At 51.0% G+C, this 21,534-nt stretch overlaps 7 protein-coding genes across 7 annotated transcripts; 1 reads left to right on the top strand and 6 right to left on the bottom strand.

Annotated features, from left to right (window-relative positions):
• Positions 1-207: 207 nt before the first annotated feature.
• Positions 208-3,711, bottom strand: VFPPC_05100 (translation regulator (Cya5); the record flags this gene model as incomplete). The annotated part of the gene is made up of 1 exon (XM_018284344.1): positions 208-3,711. The coding sequence occupies one exon, from the start codon at positions 3,709-3,711 to the stop codon at positions 208-210; it is 3,504 nt and encodes a 1,167-aa protein (XP_018145797.1).
• A 1,063-nt stretch (positions 3,712-4,774) lies between these two features.
• Positions 4,775-5,239, bottom strand: VFPPC_13760 (branched-chain amino acid aminotransferase; the record flags this gene model as incomplete). Its single annotated transcript, XM_018291532.1, has 1 exon — positions 4,775-5,239. One exon carries the CDS (start codon positions 5,237-5,239, stop codon positions 4,775-4,777), a length of 465 nt encoding a protein of 154 aa, XP_018145796.1.
• A 1,453-nt stretch (positions 5,240-6,692) lies between these two features.
• On the bottom strand, positions 6,693-6,998 carry VFPPC_15900 (hypothetical protein; the record flags this gene model as incomplete). The annotated part of the gene is made up of 1 exon (XM_018293653.1): positions 6,693-6,998. One exon carries the CDS (start codon positions 6,996-6,998, stop codon positions 6,693-6,695), a length of 306 nt encoding a protein of 101 aa, XP_018145795.1.
• Positions 6,999-7,605: 607 nt separating this feature from the next.
• Positions 7,606-8,079, bottom strand: VFPPC_05099 (hypothetical protein; the record flags this gene model as incomplete). The annotated part of the gene is made up of 1 exon (XM_018284343.1): positions 7,606-8,079. One exon carries the CDS (start codon positions 8,077-8,079, stop codon positions 7,606-7,608), a length of 474 nt encoding a protein of 157 aa, XP_018145794.1.
• A 381-nt stretch (positions 8,080-8,460) lies between these two features.
• On the bottom strand, positions 8,461-9,126 carry VFPPC_05098 (GCN5-related N-acetyltransferase (GNAT) domain-containing protein; the record flags this gene model as incomplete). Its single annotated transcript, XM_018284342.1, has 1 exon — positions 8,461-9,126. The coding sequence occupies one exon, from the start codon at positions 9,124-9,126 to the stop codon at positions 8,461-8,463; it is 666 nt and encodes a 221-aa protein (XP_018145793.1).
• A 760-nt stretch (positions 9,127-9,886) lies between these two features.
• Positions 9,887-11,765, bottom strand: VFPPC_05097 (FAD binding domain-containing protein; the record flags this gene model as incomplete). Its single annotated transcript, XM_018284341.1, has 2 exons — positions 9,887-10,888; positions 10,950-11,765. The coding sequence occupies 2 exons, from the start codon at positions 11,763-11,765 to the stop codon at positions 9,887-9,889; spliced, it is 1,818 nt and encodes a 605-aa protein (XP_018145792.1).
• A 1,093-nt stretch (positions 11,766-12,858) lies between these two features.
• Positions 12,859-15,285, top strand: VFPPC_05096 (phosphatidylinositol 4-kinase type II subunit alpha; the record flags this gene model as incomplete). The annotated part of the gene is made up of 4 exons (XM_018284340.1): positions 12,859-13,514; positions 13,574-13,793; positions 13,871-14,364; positions 14,445-15,285. The coding sequence occupies 4 exons, from the start codon at positions 12,859-12,861 to the stop codon at positions 15,283-15,285; spliced, it is 2,211 nt and encodes a 736-aa protein (XP_018145791.1).
• Positions 15,286-21,534: the final 6,249 nt, after the last annotated feature.

Below are 21,534 nucleotides of genomic sequence, written 5' to 3'. Positions count from 1 at the left end.
GTGTTGCATATCGCGTTACATGCCAAGGAATATTGAGATTTGTCAGTGCAATTTGGAATATGGGGGATGCGTTTTACTAGATTGTACGTGGTTCAGTGTAAGATAAATAGCCTTATATTTATACATATCCATGCCCCTGTGATGCGATTGCTAAAATGTACATATATCTACTCTAATACACGGATATCATGTCCAAAAACTCCGCGATTAATCAGATCTAGATGTATCCTCTCTAGTTGATGCATGCTCCCCATTCAAAACGACAGCCGAATTCTCTGAATCGCTCTTAACAGCCCTTGTCAGAACGTGCCCTTGCTTGTTTGACCGTCTGACGACATGGAGGGGACTGCGCACTGTCCTCCGGCTCTTTCGTTGCTTCTCAACCCGCAACTGCTTCTCGAGTGCCTTTCTCACAACTTTCAGCTCGTCGTGGGATAGCGGTCCAATCATATCCTTTATCGCTTTATTGATGCTCTTCTTCTTGGGGAGCGCCCACGTGGCAGGGAGGTGTTCGTAGTCGGTGGTGATGAAGGCATAGTGAAGCATGGGGTGGCGACGTTCCATGTCTTGAAGCTTGGAGGATACTTCGCTGGACCAGGCGGCCAGCTTGCGGAGTTTGAGCCATTCCTTCTGCAGGCTGAAGACGGTAGCTTGGGAGGCCACAAGGACGTGCGTGTTGTTCGAGTCCCGCCGTTCTTGGGGGGTCTTGGCGCCGGGCGTCCATCCGCGCCACCGGGGCATGAGGTATTCCTCACACCAGTCCATTGCTCGTTCCCAGTGACCCATTTCGGCGAGGTACTGGATGCAGAGGTTCCAGTTTGTGCTGGTGAGTTTGAAGCCTGCGCTGGTGAGCTGCTCGACTGTGTTGAGGAGGCCCGGTCCATCATTGGCGTCTCTGTACGTCTTGGCAACCACGTTGAGCGGTCGTGCAATATCGTATCGATGGGCGGGATGAATTCTGCCTTGGGCATTCGTGCAGTTGGCTTGAACGGCTTTGAGAGTATTTTGCCACAAGTCATGAACCTGGTCGCGTTGCCCTTCTTTGAGGTAGCCAAGCATCAAGGCAGAGGCAATGTCAGGTGGGAAGTAGTTCTTCTGCTTGAATTCGGGAAACACTTCCAAATAGCCTGTTACCAACCGCTCGACGGCTGAGAAATTTCGCAGTTCCACAAGTAGCATGATGGCACGGCCAATTTCCTTGGTTTGCCGCTTCAACTCGCCTAGTCCTACAGGAGGACCCCATGGAGGCACGTCTGCGCTCAGAGTCGGTGTCTGAGAGTTGTTTCGGCTCAGCATCGAGCCCAAGTGCTCAACCAGATCTTTGGCCAAAGTCTGTGTCCCTGGCGCTGAGGGGGTTTGACGAAATGCCGCTTCAACAAGTGATACGTGAGCTTTGAAGGAGATCGTCATACCACAAGACCGCATGTGCGATAGAATTGCCTTGGCAAGGTCTAACTGACCCTTACGAACAGCGCCAGTCATGACTATGGCAAAGTGCTCCGGTCCAAGAGGGAAGATGTCGTTGTCCCTGGCATTTCGAAGAAAGCGATATGCTGCTGGGATTTGGTTAGCCTGGACCAGAGCCCGTAGCAGAAACTCGTGAGTTTGGTGATCCCATTCCACGCCATAGCTCTTCATGGCTTTCAGAAGAGCGTAACAGGTATTCAATTTGCCTTGCAAGCCGTTGAAGTATACCAGTTGGTTCCAGACAGCGGTACTAGTCACCTTGCGTTGGGCGAACTCGGTGCAAATCTTCTGGGCGTCCACCAAACGGTCGTTGCGGCAGTAAACCATTACCAATGGCAAGGCCATCTCCTTTGAAATCTGCACCCCTGCCTTTTGAGACTGATTGTAGAAGTCCAACGTCGTCGCCAGGTCCCCCTTTCTGGCTGCCATTGCCATTACCTGCGCGTAGGTGCTTGAGTTTGGCTGGTCCACCTTCTTGATCTCTTCGAAGCATTGAAAGACGCGTGCTTGATCATTCGCCCTTGAATAACATTTGAGAAGTGAGTTCCAGATGTAGATGTCAGGCTGAACCCCATAGTGATCCCTCATGATGCGAAGCTCGTGTTCAGCTCCGGCAACATCCCCCAGTTGAGCAAAGACATTCATCGTGCTTCGGAAGGCTAGAGGCGATTTGGAGGCTTTCGGAAAGAGTTTCGTGTACCTCGCCCACAGATCTTTGACGGCCTGCACATCCCCTGTCGTGGAGTAAAAGTTCAAGTATTTCACATATCCCCAATGATCAAGGTCGCCCCATGTCTGATGCCAGTCGGAATATATCTGTGCTAGTCCTGCCGCATCAGCCGGGTAATAAAAATTGAACATTCCTCGCAGCAACAAACGTGGTGGCTTTGCACGCTCCATTGTGCGGTACTGCTGATAAATCTCTGGCAACGCGGCGAGACTAGCTCTGGTCTCAAGTCCGTCGTTCAAGCGCCGTAGCATACGCATGAGATAGCCTACGTATAAGTTCGTGTCATCCCAGATTTGAAGGATCCTCATTGCTTGCCTTGGGGCGCATGGTTGTCGTAGTGCTTGCCGTGCTAACCAACGGCGCATTGCCTGCAAGCCTTCGCGAGTGTCTTCGTAGAGGTTGATCGATCTGACTGGTCCAGCTGCTTCAACTTCCAAGTAACGCTCTAGGGAAAAGTAAAGCTTGCTCAGGTCAGGAACCGAATTTAATAATGGCAGATTGTTGTAAAGTGAAATTGGCCGGCCAGCTTTCGTTGCAAGAGAGTAATATTCTAGCCAGACTTTGAGGGCGATTGGCCATTTTTGGCTGGTAATGGCATATTCCACCAGATATTTGAAGCCCCCTGCGCAAGAACGTGTTTTAAGTCCAGAATTGAGAACATCGATGGCGGCAGCCTCGTCGCCGGCTTGCAGATGTAACAGTACACCGACAGTCTGCAGTTTTTCATCCCATGTCTCCATAGGTATTTGTCGGAGGAGCGAGATGGCTCTGCCTGTATCAACAATGCCCTGGGATGTGGATAGGTAGGCGACAACCGATGCCTTCTGGCCTTGCTTGTGGTCGTCATCTAGCCTACAATATAGATCCCATACATCGCTATACATCTTGTCCTCTGGTCTGCTGAGGTGATCTGTGAGTGTTTCCAGGCATACTTCACGGCTGTTTCGTGAATAACCATTCGCTCGGACGGGTTCATCAGGGGAGACGGAGGCGGTAGTTGGTATTTGCGTTGCGGAATCCGCTATCTCGCTCGTTGCACTCGAATCGCTTCCCGACGCGTATCCTCTGATGGGGCTACTCTTCTGGCCAACACTATCACTGCACCGCAGCAAGGCTGCACTCGTATCGACCTCAGTTGCCACGGCGGTAGAAGTGAAATTTCTTCTTCTCGATGTCCCAAAGGATTGGTTCTCACTTCGCGGTCGTGTTAATGCGGGATACAGACGTCGTAGATAGGCGTATGCCCCACTGGGAAACGGATACAAAAAATCGAGAAGAAATGTCGAAGCCAAAAGACCAGCTTGCAAAGGTTGCGATGATGGGTCAACAGCCTCCAATACTCCTTGGCTGCCTCTGGTTTGGACAGGCCATATACTGGTTAGCTCAATTGCAGAAGCTCCATGCTGCCAAAATCCGGTATGAAGCCGCCTGCATCGTTTTGCGGATCGGGTGGGCTTAGGGAGGACGCGCTGAAGATTGCATGATTCCAGGCTGGCGGCTGTTCTTTCCAGCATCGTGCCTCGTGAGGACAGCTCACGCTCACTGCACGAGCCGCCGACCGCTACGCCTGCGCAGGCTAGGGTACGATTCGGATGTGTGCGGTGAGAAGGCGCTGGCGTTGCAAGGTTTAGGAATTTCGAGTGGTCGTGGTTGTGTCGTCGGATGGGACCGGCTCTCGTTCGGTAAATTCAGTTGAAGAGAGAGCAGTCCCAATTGACTAAGACGCAAATGTGTGCATCTACTCTCGTGTAGTAATATTGGGCTCGATTATGAAACAGCCACAAGACTTGGAAGGGAGTGGAAAGGCAGCGTGCCAGTTTTTGATGTTGATGATCGTAAGATCAAAAAAGTTGTCGGCCATGAGCAAAGCTCCTGTCGAGGATCCACAGGTACGTACCGAAACCATGCATCCTCTCAGCCAACACGTGCAAGACCACTGTGGAAGCCGACCATCACCTTCCTGAGCCTTTAGCCTGGGTTGTCAACAGCTGGCAGCTGGCAGCACCTGCCGTCTGGTCGTAGCCTGGCTCGGCCCCACCCAACACGATGCGTTCAATGGCTGTGCTGGAGTGGAACAAGCTGTGGAGAAGATTGAATGCAAACTGCCAAGGTAGGCAAGCTCTCGTATGATGATCAATAAATAAATCTATCCACTAAACGCAAGATAACGTGGAAATTGGCTATGGTATTGTGTATTGAATTGTATTTGCGCTTTTCCTACATAGGAGGTATTTGAAAAAGCATTGCTACATACATTTGTAAACGCCGATAAACCCTGTCGAGCTTCCCAAACACAAGTTCCGTTATCCTGGTATAACTCCAATCGCGTGTATGCCAAACGTACAAGAGGAAGCAAGACAGCAGACAATCTCGGAAACCTATTCATCCATGCCCATGCTTGCTTTTGTCCAAAAATAGCCCATTCTCTTCAGGTGATAATAATAATAAGTCAAGTCATACACCATGTGCCACAAGCTATCGTACAAGAAAATACAATCTTGCTGTCATGGTCGAGGCAATATTTTGGTCCGCGCCAATGCAAATCGACGGTCCACCATCCTTTTTGGGGAGTCATAGTCATTGCTGAACTGTATTCTTGGAGCCATCTTGGTGCTCGTACAAAACCTCGTTTCGCAAGCTAGATTGAATATCTGGGGATCGAACAGGCTCATGGTCCCGTCGGGGCCCTCGGCTGCGACTTCTTGTCCTTTGACTTCGTCGCAAGCTTCGATCGCCGGGGGAGGCAGTCCGAGACGGGCAATGCTCCCTGCGAACCCGTCGTAGTTGGTTGTACAATAAGATTTGGCTGGTGGGCGACCTCAAGATGGAAGGAGAGGTGTTTCGAGAAGGCAACGGGAATGGAGACGTAGCACGACGTGGTGATCTTCCTCGGAGCGTGCTAGACTCGTCGGGCCGAAGGGACCTGGATCTGCCGACTCTGGACGAGCTTCGAGACCTCTTGCGACCCCTGGAGACCTCCTGGTCCGGTGCAAGATGCCCAGCATCTCGAAAAATGTCACCGGTGTCGTTGAGAAGTGACATTTTGATTCTACTCTCTGTCGTGAGTAGGTGTGAATGGGGAGTCGTGGTGTTAGAAATGAAAGTCGAGGTCGTGTGCCTGTTTGTTGGTAATGGAAGACGCACGCTGGGAGCAACTCAGTCAATGAGACTTGAACAAAGCCGAGTCTCTCGCACGACCTTAGCTAGCAGTGTAAGACGCAGCGAGAGGGCTGCCAAAGGTGAAATATGAAGAATAGAAGTACAAGGGGATGAAATAAGCCAGATTGGTGGTTAAGGGGGAGAAGAATCAAGAATGGAGGACAGAAAATAAATAATACTTGGGAGGGGTGAAGAGCCCAGTGCGTAATCTTTGGCGAGTTCCTGGTCCAAGGCGCTTGCTTTGCTGTGAATGGGACAAGACAAGACTTGACAGGACACGATGGGACACGATGGGATGGGATAGGACAGGCAGGACGGAAATGCACACACTCAAACACACAAGGGATGGAACAAATGAATGCATGGACCAGGACCGGATTGTAATCAACCAAACCAAGCCAAACCAAACTAAATCATGACTTGATGAGATTGATTGAAAGAACCACTTTGAACCACCACTGCCACCACACCAGACTAGCCGGACAGCATCCGGGCTGGAAGCGAAGTGCCTCCATCCCGGAGAACCCAAGGCCAAGGACCCAAGAACCCAGACATGACCCAAGGACTTGAGCCTAAGACCCAGGGATTGATGACTGGACGGCAAAACACCAGCAGCCTTGACGAGGTCTTGAGGTCACCTGAGACCCCTCAAGATTAGCATCTGCCCAGGATAAGCCACTAAACCTTGATGTCGGCACCCGATTCTGGGACCGTACTTGACCATTACTGCCACCACCAAGATGACATTGGGAGCTAGGCACCATTTTGGCATTATTGGGGATGCCAGTCTCTCGTTGGCCAGTCATGATCGGAGGCGCTGGGGGCGACCACGAGTTTCATGGTTTCATAGTGAAGGCGATGCGCCCTCAAGGGAGATGCCATGCCATGGGTCATGGGCCATGCATGCTCAAATGCCCAACATTGATGATGACCCTTCACCTTGATTACCTTGATTGTCCCTCGTCCCTTCCTTCCATGTCCCTCAGTCAATGGTTCCCCATCCACTAGACATCCATGCCAAGGCCAGCCAATCCATCTCGATGGCCACCGCACCACTTGCACAGATCCATGCCATGAAAACAGACACCAACAATGCACCCAAACTTGCCGTCTGCTTCAATGTTCACTCCTGTCCAGGCTCCAAGCCAGTCACAGACAAAGACACTCACAGTCACCGTCATGGTCAAGCCCATTCTCGCCCGCCTACGCAACGACACTGAAAGGGCGCCATGATCAGACCCTCCAGTTGGGAGACTTGAAGCGCCCATCGAGATTCCTGAGTTTCCCCCGCATTATTTGATTCCTGGCCAAACATACAAACTGGTTCCCCTTACGCCTACTGGAGACATTGATCCATCCCCCATCGATACCACAAAATACAGTCTGGGTGGCAACGCCCATTTTCAAGAAATGTCTTGATGCTGTATGTACCGTATGATTCGCTTTGGAGTGGCGATCGGGGTTCTGCATCGGCTAACGTGCCGAGACAAGGAGGTTTTGTTCCTGACGTTAATTTACCATTGCTTGGCTTCATCTCAACGCCTTTGCTTGGTTTCGCTGCCTGCAGGCTGGATAGTTGCCTGCAAACAACGCGAGCGTACAAATATGATTGCCTGGAGCTTGCACGCAGAAGTTTGTACATCAGCCACAGCCAGGATGTACATGGAGACTTTTACCGTTTGGTGTCGTTGCTTGCACTGCCGGCAGTTCGGTGACACAACCATGTGGCATTGTCGCCAACAACCACGTCGTGGCCCGTGATGATGGGTGATGGGGAGGACAGGCTCTAGGCGCCAGACTCACTACGAAGCCCAACACATTCTTTCAGACATAACATGTCGTATCACGTCAAGGTAAAAATCCGGAGATCAAGAAGTGGCAGTTATCACTGATCGTCCCATCACCCATCGGACCCGCCCTTTGTCGCCTACAAACCAAGCCCGAGAAACACGATGTGTCACTTCACCATGTTCGTCCATGCCGACCGCATTGCGCATGGTGGGCATTTCAAGCAGTGTCACCCAGCCAAATGCGACGACATTGGTTGCTCTATGCCCTTTGTTACGTCACGTCTTTGTGTTCTGTCGCATTGCTGGATGCATTAGGTTCCAAATTGATTCACACTTCAAACCCTGAAACAGGCCCAGCGCAGATCAACTCCACGCGCTCACACACCAAGCAGGCATTCAATTTTTCAACTTCCTCTCTTCTCCGAGGGGCGTTGCCCAAAGGGGCAGTCATTACCAATCTCAAGTTAAACTAGCATTAGGGGACTTCTGGCCGTGCCGACGATCGCACCGACTTGATCTATTGTATCTCATCTGAGAGTCTTTGCGTTGCACGCGGTTCGTGACCATGGTTGCATTACCCTGTGATTGTATGGAAAGCGAGCTTTGTTGTACACTTGGAAGCTGTTGGATCCCAAATTTCCACGGAGCAACCTTGCGGATGCATTTGTTCTTACGCAACCGTACCAAGTGAACCCTTGTCAAGGCACTATTAGTAGCTTCGCTTGAAGTTTCTCCTCGGTCCCCGTCAAAGGATGAACACAGTGGTATTATGTCAGTTAAAGTCTGTTGGAGCCAGAGTGTTTCTGAGACTCTCACTCGAGTACTGCATTCGGTCTCATCTTGAAACGTGAGAACCGGCAACTCCGTAGAATCCGTGTATTGCCAAAAAGACGACGAGTTGTTGATGTACTTGCGCTTGCTGAGTTCAATCATCGACCTCGCATGACCATGTGTACCATGAGCAGCCAAAATGCCCTTTGCAAGTCCCTCTCGAGCACAGCGTTAGTTGTAACACTTGTTGCATTTGATGTAGTGAAACTCCATAACATCCCGTAACTACCTGAAGATGAGGGTACTCCAACATTAAAGCCAGGCTATAACTGATACACGAAAGGTAGTGATGCTGTAGGGTCTAAATTGGCTCTAGATCTATAAATATGGCATAATGTTTCCCATACCAAGCATGATGACCAGCGACGCATGATCAACTGTCCCTCACGCAAACTCAACACAAAACGCCATGTTCATACACAAAACCTCACCCATCCCAACCATCTTAGCCATATCCGCCAATACTTTTAGTTTTCCAGTCCCCTAGGAAGAAATACCACGCAACTTCTCCCACTCATGCTCCGTCATGCCAAAATCCAACTCATCATACCATCCACGATTAAAATAGCACACCTCCTTCCTCCGTCCCTCCAGCCGAAACCCAATATCCTGATACAAGTGAATCCCTCTTTGATTATAACTAGCAGCAATCATACACACGGTATGTAGCCCAGCATGCTTAAACGCCCAATCAACCATCCAATTGATCGCCTCCCTGCCGTACCCTTTATTCTGATACGGCTTCGCGAGCACGATGCCCATGTGCGCAGAGCGATTATGCGCATTCCGTGGGTTAAGACCCCCCCAGCCCAGACACATGGTCCCAATGATGGTGGGCTTCTTCTTCTCCGGTGATGTTTCTTGTTCTTCCTCCGTGGGGCGCAGACAGATGGCCACTCCTAGGAGGGCCTTGGTGAAGAAGTCTAGGCTGTCGTCTAGGTCGGCCTGGCTGTTGGGTGCGAGGAAGCGGCTTGATGCGAGGGAGAGGACGACGGGGTCTTGTTCTGTTTGTGGGAGGAACTCTCGTATGTTGGGGTCGTTTTTGTCGATTTTGATGAATTCTAGGCGGGGGGTGCGCCAGGCGTTGACTACGTCTGTGGTTGAGTAGTCTACGCTGTAGGAAGAGCTGGCGTCGATTTTGGATGACATGGTGAGGGTGTGGTTGATGTGAGATGCATATGCGGAGTGAGGGACAGTGAGTAGAGGGGAGGGTAAATCAATTGTTGAGATTGGATTGCAATTGATTGATGGTTTATTAGCTGGCGTTTTGGTCGTTTTTAAATACAAGCTTGAAGAGGTGAAGGCATCGCGAGCGGAATTAGTTCCAGGCTTCGCACCTATCAGGTCTTGCTGACCAAGATGGAATAGTTCCCAACTTGCTGTGAGACTGAAATAGACGGATGGAGCGGGTTTGCTGACCTGTTATGCCGGTTGACTCACAGCGGAATCTGTGGCTGCATTTGGAAGCTAATCAGCGAGACAAAAGGGTCTGGTCTAGCCTTTTTTTTTTCCCTTTGCACTGGATACTGTCCCGCTGACTCCTCAATTTGACTGGAGTCGAGTCAACGGATGGATTTACGGTGATTCACTGGGGAGAGCACAATTGGCGAAATGCCTGCCGGGTGAATCTGAGAAAGAGACGCTACTAGACGAGGTGCATTACTTTCGCCGACCGGGAGTCTCACTCAATTACTTCGTTTGATGGACAAAATCTACTTTGACCCACCAAACATATCACGCCGACTCGGACTGAATTTGGCACAAGATGCACATTAACTATCGTACAACTACATTCCCTCGAGGCATGACAAGTAGGCTAATCGGCTATGGACCCCAAGGATGAGACGGCTGTGCAGATTTCGTATTCTAATTGGCATCAAAGCCAAAGTCCGAAAACACATTCTGTACTCTAATACTGCTGCACCATCTTCTTCGTCATCCTCCTACACAAACCCGCGTCATCCCAGTCCTCACTTCCAACCCCCTTCCGCGCAATGAACAAATTATCCGGATCAACAGTCTGCTTCACCCGATACAGCTTCTTGTAGTTGGCGCCCCAAAAGGATTTCTGAAAGTCCTTCTCGTTGGCATCAGCTTCGTTCAAGTAAGCACCCATGTCCGGCTCCAGCACTCGCAGCTTTTCTACTTTGATATTCGTCATTTCCTCCTGGATAGCCTTTTGCTCCTTTGCAGACGTAGTGCTATTCCAATCTGCCCCAAACGCAATATGGGTGAGGGTCTTCCGCCAGGCAGGATTGACAGCTGAGTCGATGGTCTTGTCGGCAGCTGCTCCGCCAGCCACGACGTGGCCTGTGTATCCGACGGTGGGTGACAACTTGGAAATATCCCTAAGCGCGTTTGTGAGACGTGTTGGGCCGTCTTTGGAGAGAAGGAAATCTCGAGAAACTAGGCGGGAGCCGAGCGTGAGGATGCCGCCTGTGACGTCGGCCGCATCTGGGAGTGCGCCGAGGATGAAGTCTGAGACTCGGGGGATCATGGAGATGTTGTGGACTGATCCTGGGGCAGCATATTTATTGACTTCTGCCACCATGGGCGCCATGGCCTTTTCAATGACCGCCTTATTTGTCTCGTTGACGAATCCGAATGCCCCTGTTATTAGGAGTATCTGTGTGCCATTGAGGTCTGTTGGCTTTGGGCTGATGGTGTAGTAGCCCGCTCCTCCGGCTGCAGAAACAGATGGGAGGTGAGTGTGGAAGGCCCTAACCATCTCCCAGTATGCAGATAAGTTGGTTGCGAGAGTACCGAAGCCGAGCACCACAAGACCACTGGGTACGTCTGGGAATGTGCGAATAGTGACACTGACGACCACGCCGAACGTGCCGCCTCCTCCTCCGCGGAGCGCCCAGAAGAGGTCCTTGTTCTTGTAGTTGTTGGCAGTAAGCAGCTCGCCCTGTAAAGAACCCAAATTAGTGGAAATTTCTTGGTTTTGAAAGTTTGTAACCCATGGGAACAGGAGAACTTGCCTTGGCGTTGACAACCTTGAATTCCAATGCGTTATCAGAAGCCATCCCTTTCCAATTCCCCAGCGGTGAATGTCCTCCGCCTTGGATGTAACCACCGGCTGCACCGACTGTATGTGACAGTCCAGCAACAACGGTCACATTGTGTTTCGTGGTCGCCTCATACAATTCCTTCAGCTGGACTCCAGCGCCTATAGTCACAGCAGAACCAAAGGACTTTGAGTCACAGCTGGGTGCACCCTCTGGAACGAATTTGTCTGTAAATTTCATACTCTTCATCTTATTAGTCGATATCTGCAGAGACTCTGGTGCAGTTGAACGCCCCAAGAAGCAATGGCCAGAGTTCTTGATAGCCAGTCGAAGGTTGTACTTGGCTGCAAAGCGAACAGCGGCTTGTATCTGTTGTGCATTCTCCACGAGGGCTGAGTACAAAGATACGCGGCCCTGTCTGCAAGGCACATCCTGAGGTTGATCAAAGTAGCAACTCTGGTTTTGCTCTGGCCATGCCTCCCAGTTTGTCCATTGGACAGCACCAGGATGGGCGGATCGCCAAACAGAATTGTTGGAGTTGTGCTCGGCCGTGGTGCACAGAGCGGTGTTGGGAGATGGCCTAAAACATGGTGCTGCAACGGGACGAACGGCTTGTAGATTGCCTTTGATGGTAGAATTGAGGGCATCCCAATTTCTGTTCGACGGCCAGCATTTTTCGTGAGGGCGACAGCGACAAGAAGGATTGTGGTCAACGGCAATGGCTTGGGACGCCGGTATGGCAGCCAGCAGAATCGATATCTTGCGCAATGATACCATTCTCGGAATGCCGATTTCAAGTAATATATTATTTGATGTTGTATCGGAACGTTGTTTACTTTCTCAAGCTGGCAGCATGGTATCTTCTTCAAGCATTGAAGGGAATGGCCCTTTTTGTACTTACGCGAACAGCATAGATACTGCTGCCATGCAACTCACACTCGATCAGATCGCGCCTACACCGAGAACACAGCCCGTTGTAAATCCGATGTCAGACCATCCATTACTCTGTTCTTGGCCGTATTCATCGTACCATAACTCCAGTGACGCAAGATAATCTCCCAACAAGTGCCGAGCCATCCAGGTGCGAAATACGACACGGCATTGAGGGAGCCTCAGCCACACAGCAATGATATAATGGCCCGAAAGGACGGTGCCAGGAATTGACCACGATTGGTCATGATCGCCTTGTGCCAGTTAGTCTTGCAAGGTCTTGAAGGTTATGCTGAATTGCGTTGATGCAGTTTGTGGCCGTGACTGATTTGATGTGATTCGATTTGATTGAATCAAAGTGGAGGCCTGAGCCTCGTGGCGCCACATTTGCTTAAACCTCATTGGGCATGATGCCGCGAAATCCCAGTCGGGCAAGCACTTGTTCCATAGCTCCTGCCTCTGTCCAGGCTGTCACAAGCTGCCGCGACTTGACACATTGGACTTGACATGCCAACGTCACTCGTCACCATTCACTCCTTTTTGGCTTGGCCATCAACAATTTACGCATCGACTCGGCCGAGCTCCACGGCTGAATTGGCTCATTTCGCGACATTTGTCCCCATTGAGATACATCCAACTACACATGTTTCCCGTTCCTTTGCCCGGCTTGCTTGATTCCGACGCATCCTATTCGTGAAGCTTCTTCGACACCTGGCAGATTTCTTTTAATTCCGAGCCTCACTGTATCCGTCATAGGACACATCACCGATACGCCTACAGCTCCATACCTAAACTTGAAATTTTGCTCCAGCGAACCATACCCATCATACAGACATATCATCCAGCGGCACAGCCACATTGTCTAGGAGACACGTCGTTCTGCTCCCTCATTTTGCCCATCGTGATGGCCGCTTGTCCAAATCCAACATTCAGTTAAACCATGCCCCGGGATCGACCCCCCACCACCGGCTACGAACGCCTCGCACAAGCCGACCAGTTCAGCGACGACTCCGACGATGATCCCCTCGTCGCTTCCTCCGCCTCCCTACAGCCGGCCTCAGCGCCGCGCTTCGCACCCATATCACAACCTCGCCATCGCTCCGGCATGATAAGCCCCAAAGCAAGCCAACGGCCAAAGTTTCGAAGACGAGTAGGCTCCCATGGCGGTGTTGATATAAAGGCCATCAATGCAAGGTTGGAACGATGGGCAGACGAAATCGCTTCCAAATTCAAGCGTGGTAGGGGCAAGAGCATATCAGGCGAAGAGGATCGACTTGAAATCCACCATTCCGTCTTCCAGCCGCCCGAGGGTGTGCGTCCCCTTACGGCAGAGGGCTTGGCTGAAGACCAGCCTGGCGTGATGACAAAAGCCGAGTTTGAAAGCATTGTGGAAAGTGTACGAGCTGCAATTCGTCAAGAGGTCCATCCAAGCATGATTTCGCAAGGTAGTTCTGGCAGCTACTTTGCGAGAAACCCGGATGGCAAGATTGTCGGCGTCTTTAAACCCAAGGACGAGGAGCCGTACGCAGCGGGTAATCCGAAATGGAACAAGTGGATTCACAGAAATCTTTTCCCTTGCTGCTTCGGACGAGCTTGGTACGTTTGGATAAGTCACTCATATTACGTTTGCAGTTGCTAACCACCATCGCTCACAGCTTGATCCCCAATCTCTCATATGTCAGTGAAGCAGCAGCGTACGTACTCGACTACCAACTTCGCACCCACCTCGTGCCCTACACCGATGTTGTATGGCTATCATCGAAGTCCTTCCACTACCCCTTCTGGGACCGCCGCAACTTTTACCGGAAGAAGAAGCCGCTCCCAGCCAAGCCAGGTAGTTTCCAAGTCTTTCTCAAGGGCTTCAAAGACGCCAATGTCTTTTACGAGAGCACCCTTGGCCCGATCAATATTGGTCCGGGTTTCGAGCAAATGAGACTCATAGAAATCGAAAGAAGAAGTGGACGGATAGCTGCCGCCCATCTACGTCTGGATCGCCGGAAGATGCCGATTTGAGCGATGATGAATTACCAGAGAATGCCGACGACGATGGCAGCCCGCCACGATTCACGTGGACTGAACAAATCAAGCAGTCCTTCAGGGAGGAACTCGAGAAGCTTGTTATTTTAGACTACATCATGAGGAACACAGATCGTGGTCTGGATAATTGGATGATCAAAGTTGACTGGGAAACGGGCAACGTATCTCTGGCATCAGATCCTGTACATCTGAACATGGAAACTCCTCAAGAAGATGAGGAGGCGGCTCCACGACCCGTTGATCTAGAGCAGATGCCTCAGTCTGCTACCAAGGCATCATACCCCTATAGGAGCCAGATGCCTATGAATGCCTCGAGCAACAAAGTTGCATCAAGGGATCCAGCCATGTACGTCGGTGCGATTGACAACTCGCTTTCATGGCCCTGGAAACATCCCGATGCGTGGCGGAGGTAAGCCTGCAACTGATACATCACATATTTCTTTTGTACTTCACAAAAGACGCAGCTCGCTAACGTCGTATATCTGGCAGTTTTCCGTTTGGCTGGCTTTTCCTACCTGTAGACCTCATTGGCCGCCCATTTTCACAAAAGACGAGAGATCACTTCCTACCCCTCCTCACTTCGACGGCTTGGTGGGCTCAAACTCAAATAGCGCTCAAGAGGGTCTTCCAAGTTGATGAAGACTTCCAGGAACGCATGTTTGCCAAGCAAATTGCTGTGATGAAGGGCCAGGCTTGGAACGTCGTCGAGGCTCTGAAAACCTCAGATCATGGTCCTTTAGAGCTCACTCGTCGCACCAAGGTGTGCGTTTGGGACGATTTGGTCGACGTCCCAGTTGCAGTACCCATGCGTGTGACCTCTTCTGAGCTGCGGCGCAACTCGAACGTCCGGCAATCTATGGATGAGGCCGACATTGCGAGCTCTGTGCCTGTTAGCCAGGGTCCGTCGGCCGACCTACTTGGATTGCAGACAGCCCCTGTGGAGATGCCGCGATCTGGCCGATTTGACGAGATTTCTAGTCCCAACGATGATGGTGCCCGGTCACCTGACGAGAGACGGTCTCTGAACGGCCCTGACAGAAATCCATTCAGCAACCCGGTAGGATCTCGCTCACTCAATGTCTACGAGCCGACCCGTCATGGCCCCTACCAGCAGCGCAGATACTCATTTGCTACGCCTGCCGCTGCAAGACGCAACAGCAACAGCATAGCCCAACAATTGTATGGAGATTCACATGATTCGTACGACGATGACCTCGACGGAGACTTAGGTTATGCCGCAGCGGAAGGTCAGATGGGCAATCAGCGAAAGGTCATAGTCGAGCGGCTCGAGGCAGTCAAGAGCAGAAACCCCGTGTTTACTTGGTGCTGATGAATGGCCATACCTTGCCGAAAAGGAATTAGAGGGATGGTTTCATTATCCATTTCGGGCAGGCAATTGTCACGTCATCCACGAGCTAGAAGTGCCCGGTCCACATTGGGAGTGTGCACAAGACAACTGAGAAATCTAATCTCTAGCTAACCGCCCAGCATTCGCAAGGGATGATGCGGCAAGGGCCACCATCTTCGCCACCACGCCTTGCGTGAAAGAGCAAGTTTGTTTCGCGCGGGAGCCGGCCAAATTTCCTGGGTACATCGACTGGCTCGTCTGCTACTCTTCCTCTCAGAGCAGACTAGACGGGCCGACGCCTTGGCCAATGAACCCCATTGGAAACCTGACTCAGTTGAAGGCGGCCTGATTTGTGACTCGTCATGTTGTACTTGGGATAATGTATTGTAAACATAGGCAGTTCTCTCTTTCCTCGTTTCTTTTTCATGTTATTATCCCATATAGGCGACCCTGTTGGTCTTGGGAATTCTGGACTTGGGAGGGGTACAATGTGACCAAGGGCTCCAGAAGGGGTTATCAAAATTATAAGTGGCACAACATGGATATCATAGACTGGATTTTAGACTACACGCAAATAATGGCATGCATCATGGTTAGTGTTTTGAATGTTCTTCAGCTCATCCGATGTTCGAGCTGGAACTGTATCACCTCCACGGTTCAGCTTCTGCAGATTGTCTCAGTTCATCCAGGCTGCACTCTGGACTCAAAGGCCATGACGCAAACTTGACCTGCTGAAAACCCGAGGAACTGGTCCCCCACGCGATGCAGCAAAACCCGACGGCCTGGTTCGGCAAAAAAGGGGGCTGCGCAAGGATCAGGCCCCCTGCGAGGAATGGCTCGCGCCGGTCCGCCCCTGAGACGGTGCTGCAAACGGTAAGGAGTTGAAGGCCAGCAAGCCGCGGTGACGGGGACCTGGTACCTGGGTCCTTTTATCGTATGACGTGCGAAGTTGTGAGAATTTGGCTCGTCTTTGGCTTGAAGGAACTTCTTTGTTTGACAATCCAAGCCGTCTTTGAAGATGACCCCAAAATCATTTGTAACTCCAAAGACACCCATCCGATTACATACTGCTGAAAGCATAATAATGCAACGCAAATCAAGAGACAACAGCCTCGCTGTGCAATCCGAGTACTTGTCTCGTTGGCGGGTCTTCCATGCTGTCCCTGGCCACTGGCCACATCCACGTATGAACAATACATGCTTTGGGCTATATGCTTCTGCACACTCCCAATGACGAAAGATGTCCGCCCTAGGTTGGTACATCAGCGAAAACGCCTTTGGCTTCCAGTGCCTGCGGACCATGTCGCACATGTCTGGTCCGCTGACCAGCTTAGCGCACCGAAGCGGGTCTTTTACGCAACAGAGAAATCTCGTGTCGTGAACAACGCAGAGAGAAATGGATTTGTTCAGAGCCGATCTGTCCATTATGCAAGTCGAGTTGCGGGTGACGCACCAAATGGGCGATTCCTGGTTCTCGTGTGAACCAGTGCGGAAGGATAATGATTCAGACTCCGGCAACCTGAAATATTTCATCCTACGTTCCCGTCCTCTGTCACCAGCAAAGTCGTGTGGTTCTGTGTACCCGCTTCCCACACCTCCTTGATAAACGTACCCTTGTCAATGCAGATTGTCTGGCAGGTAGTCTTTATCGGTGTATCCAGGGTCTCTGGATAGGTCTGGATCAGCCACGGTAAGGAGGCTAGCGACTGCTGGTGACTGGTCTTGAAATTGAAGTTGGTGGATAATCCATTGAGCCTTGTCATTGTACACACAATTGTGCGCCTAGGTTGATCCTTTATCACAAGCGGGCATCAGTTACTATGCGATGGGGTAGCTAATAAGTCTTTGCCCCCTTGACTGTAGTTGCTGGATGTCCCGACTTGGCTCATGCTTCAGTTCACGGCAAATGAGGGGCCGTGCCATATAGCGGTAAAGATACGGAGTACTTTGTGGACCTTCTGTTGACTGTGATGGCAATTATTTTGGGAAGGGGACTTGGCATGACCCTTGGATTCTTTCATATTCCAATACAATGAATATGTATAGCGTTTGTAGTCCACCTGACGAGTTCCATGAAGGTCTGAGAAGGCGTCTAAGGCCCAATATCCGTGTCTTCATTCCTTAGGCTACTCCTCTCTCTTTAGATTCGCCCACTTGAGGCTTGATAGCTGTGGATTCATGTCGGCGAAGTTGCAGGCATGTTTGCAAATGACGCGGATAAAGCAAACGGTTCGATGCCGTCGGGGCTGTATTCTTCCACAGCCGTCTCCGTATTTTTGGGACCATGTTGAGAAACCAGAGCCGCTTCTGTCACCCAATGCCCGTCTTCTGCAAGTAACGTCACCATACCGAGTGGTGGATGTCAGGTCAGCTCAAGCTGCATTTCCAGGCTGTGTGTTCCGCAACTGTTGGCATGTCCACCGGCAAGGGCTTTGAACGCTGCAAAGCGCCGGGCCAAGGGTAGAGGCTACCCTGACACTGCCGTCGACATCCCCTACACCAACTCGGCTGTTTATTAATAACAAGCATTCGGCCGTTAGGCATGTCCCAATGACTTTCCGTAGATTAGGTAGCAGCGTTCCAGAAGCATTCCGACTCAGCGAGCTTGCTGCGTTTTGGCCAGGCACACCCTCTCAAACCTTTTCTTCTGCCCCAGCACGTAGTCGTTAGCATGTGCTGCAAATGCCATTCTATGATTGATCCACAGAACCGAAATTTGAAGCATTGAGCCTTGTTTCCAGAATAGCCAGACAAGTTTTCTTGCAGTAATTGTGACAATTCGCGCCATCAGTCACCATCAAACCAAACTATTTTTCGACGGAGCACAAGGTCGCTCCAACTGCTGTCAGAAGGCCGGAGGCAAACCCGATGCGACAAATGTTGTCTCCTAGACCTGCTTCTGCCGCCGTGTTGCCATCCTTCAAGGTGTTCCCATGAGTTGCTCATTCAAGACGGAGCCTGCGGATCCATCGTGCGTCATAACAAACAGAGTTCCGGTTTGCATCTCTTGCCTCCATCTAAGCCCACCCCTGGCTGTCGGTGGGCTCAAGAATTGATTGGGTGGCACAAGTGAATAGCTGACTGCGTTGAGGTTTGTAAACGGAAGTACTGAGCAACGCAGTTGGGAATCAGGTCTTCCTCGTAGTCTCAGCTGTCCATTAACTCGGGCCATGTCAAACCCTTTCGGAAAGCAAAGAATCCCAGGCCTACCAGTCAGAAACAGTCCTCGCTAGTCTCGATTCCCAAGGCTCTGTGCCTAAGCCTGCGACGCTATAAAGCAGTTTTGCCGTTAGAGGCCCAGCGAGGTGGACCGGGATTATTCGTCGCATACCACATGACTGCCTCTGTTGCGCGAGACTGCCACAGGTAAAAACTCTCATCTCCTTACCATACTACCCTTACAGCCGTTTGGCAACCCAACATTCAAGAGCAGCACTTGACTATCGATCGATCCAAGTTATGGACGCCGAGTAAGGGACATCTTCAACCAAAGGCCCGTCTGCATCACTAACGGTAGAGGAAGAGACGGAACAGTTCCTCTAGACGAGTCTTTCGCAGAAACAATCGACTATCATGGTCGAACGTACCAAAAGTATGCCTTGGTCAACGGTGTATACTTTTCTCCTGTTGACGAGGTATGTCCCTTCCTTCGGTGCTGGGCCACAAAACTAAACGGCATCGTCCGCTAAGAATGTGACAAACAAAGGAAGAGATGGCTCGACTCGAATTAATGCACAACGTTTTCTGCCGAGTTTTCGATAACAGGCTCATCTTTCCCCCGGTGGACGCGCCGAAACGAGTACTCGAATGCGGCTTCGGGGCCGGAGACTGGGCACTCGATGTGTCAAGAACCTTTCCAGACTGTGAGGTACGAAACGCGCCGTCTATTCCATTGCAAGCCACGATACTCGCCAAGGGGCATAGACTGTGTACTTTCCAATAACATGGCATCGATATTCTCTCAAAACATATTGGAAGCCATGGATTATCGCTGATTTTATGCTTTTTAGGTGATTGGCGTCGACATTTGCCCAAACATGATACCCGAAGACCAACCGGATAACCTGGATTTCCAAATTGACGATTTAAATGCAAGGTCGGTGAAACCGTTTCCAAAACTGTCTGATGTTGGACTGATTTCCTTTTGGTGTTCTAGCTTTACTTTTGCCCCGGGACGGTTTGATGTAGTTCACAGCCAAATGATGTGTGGTGGAATCCATGCAAATCGTTGGCGCAGTTATATTCGGGATATGTTTCGCGTCCTTCGACCTGGAGGCTGGTGTCAAATGGTCGAGATATATTTCAACGCTCAATCAGACAACGGGACCTTGACAAGAGGCAAGAATTATGGTTCCTAACAAGACTCTACCCGAAATGCTGACGTGTTCGACGAGACAGACCATGCTTTATCCAAATGGTCAAGGCTGTATCTTTCTGCGTTGCATCCACATAAGGACCCTCGAGCAGCTTTGCAGCTTGCACAGTGGATGAGGAGCGCCGGATTCACCGAAGTCGAGTCGCGGTTATTGACCCTGCCAATGTGTTCTTGGCCAAATGGTATGCCATCTGTGGATGCAACGCGAGAAGAAAAGGTCGTCGCTAATTTTGCTCGCATTCAGAAGCTAGAGATCGTGATATAGGGCTCGCCAATGCGGAGAATGTTGTTCAATTACTGTATTCGATGGCGCTATACCCGTTAACCGGGTTAAAAAGGTAAGGCGGTGCTTCCCACGATTGGGTTCAGGTATTGATAGAACGTTTTGCAGTATGCCGATCGAGGACTTCAATCTTTTGGTAGATCAAGCCAGAGCTGAAGCAACTAATCCCTCGTACAAGGTATGCACTCCGGCAAGGGCAAATGTCGTCTGACAAGAGCTAACGTATTTCTGCCACAAGGCCTACTTTCCATTGTGAGTAATCTTCTGGGTTTCAACGCTTGGGAAAGCAGCAATGCAAGCCAACGACAGTCCACTCACATCATTTATTCAGATACGTTTGTATCGGCCGCAAACCAGCAGCATCACGGCGTACCCGATAGTCAGCACCGTGCGAAGCAAATAGGCGAACTGCAAGTAGGAGCCAAGGTTAGTAGCCCGTTAAGGCGAGTCGTGGTGCTCAGTAGGTCTTGCTGGTCCTTTGATTCGATTAGTTTCTCCTGCCGAGGGATAGGCATGGAGAAGAGGTAGCCAGACAGATCCAGTATGAACAAGTATTGTAACCAAAGCCAGAACGCTGGTCTCATTAGAATGTCTGGTCTGTGGTGGTTTTGTTCGGTAGTTTGGTTTGGCGGATGGCAAAAGGAGTCTGGTCTGGTCCGGTCGTTGTTCTGCGGTCGCGCCTTCCAAGTTGGCTGGGCATTTTTGATCCTGCCCAGTCTGATGCTTCCTTGGACACAAGTGTTGTAGCACTAGATCAGGTTTGGACATTTGAGGGTGTTACCAGCCGCCGCCAGCTTCCCAATAGAAGTCAATGGTTTCAATGTTGGCCACGGACAGAGTCACAACATCCACCAGACTTGGACGGCGAGTCTGGATTCTGATGGCCGAAAAGCCAACAATCCAAGGCACTCTCGGCGTCGAGGGTCAAAGAAGTGTCGACGGGCGTCAACGACATTGCCATGGCTGACACGGCAGTTGCTATAGCGTCAACAGCAGCGTCAACCCGCCGTGCAGCGGCACATGCACTGTCGAGTGTCACGTTTGGTCCGAGATGGCGTTGAGAAATAAGCTACACAAACAACAAAGCGGATGCGCCAACATTTATGGCCAGGCCAGGCCAGGCCAGTTCATTACTTGGTGCCTATCGGGTGGGCACACCAGTACCGACAGACTGGAACCCGGTGATTGCAACGAAAGGATAGTGGCGACGAGTCGAGTCACATCCCAAGCCATCAAAATGCATGGCACCAAACCAAACCAGAGCTTATCAAACAGTTCGTCCGTCACCGTCCAAACTGTGGGAGCCAAGTTGGGCATCAGCATGGCTGGCATGCTAATCCCCATCAAATACGTCAACTCTAATGCTGATTTGGTCTTGGTGCTAGGTACCCAGCTTTCTGGTTCTGCTCCAGCTTGCAACGTTTACAAATGGATTATTCATTTCTGCTTGGGCAGAATGTGCCACACAGCAAGTTGGCACCGGCTGACATGGGCTCCGTTCCCCGTCTCTTCCGAACCACGTTAGGCCAGGGGGAAATGCAACTTCGATATCCGTTGATGGTCACTCCACCCC

This window comes from Pochonia chlamydosporia, chromosome 3 (assembly GCF_001653235.2).
Source record: "Pochonia chlamydosporia 170 chromosome 3, whole genome shotgun sequence".
Taxonomy (NCBI): domain Eukaryota; kingdom Fungi; phylum Ascomycota; class Sordariomycetes; order Hypocreales; family Clavicipitaceae; genus Pochonia; species Pochonia chlamydosporia.
The sequence above is the reverse complement of the archived record's forward strand: the minus strand, read 5'-3'. Positions and strand labels throughout refer to the sequence as shown.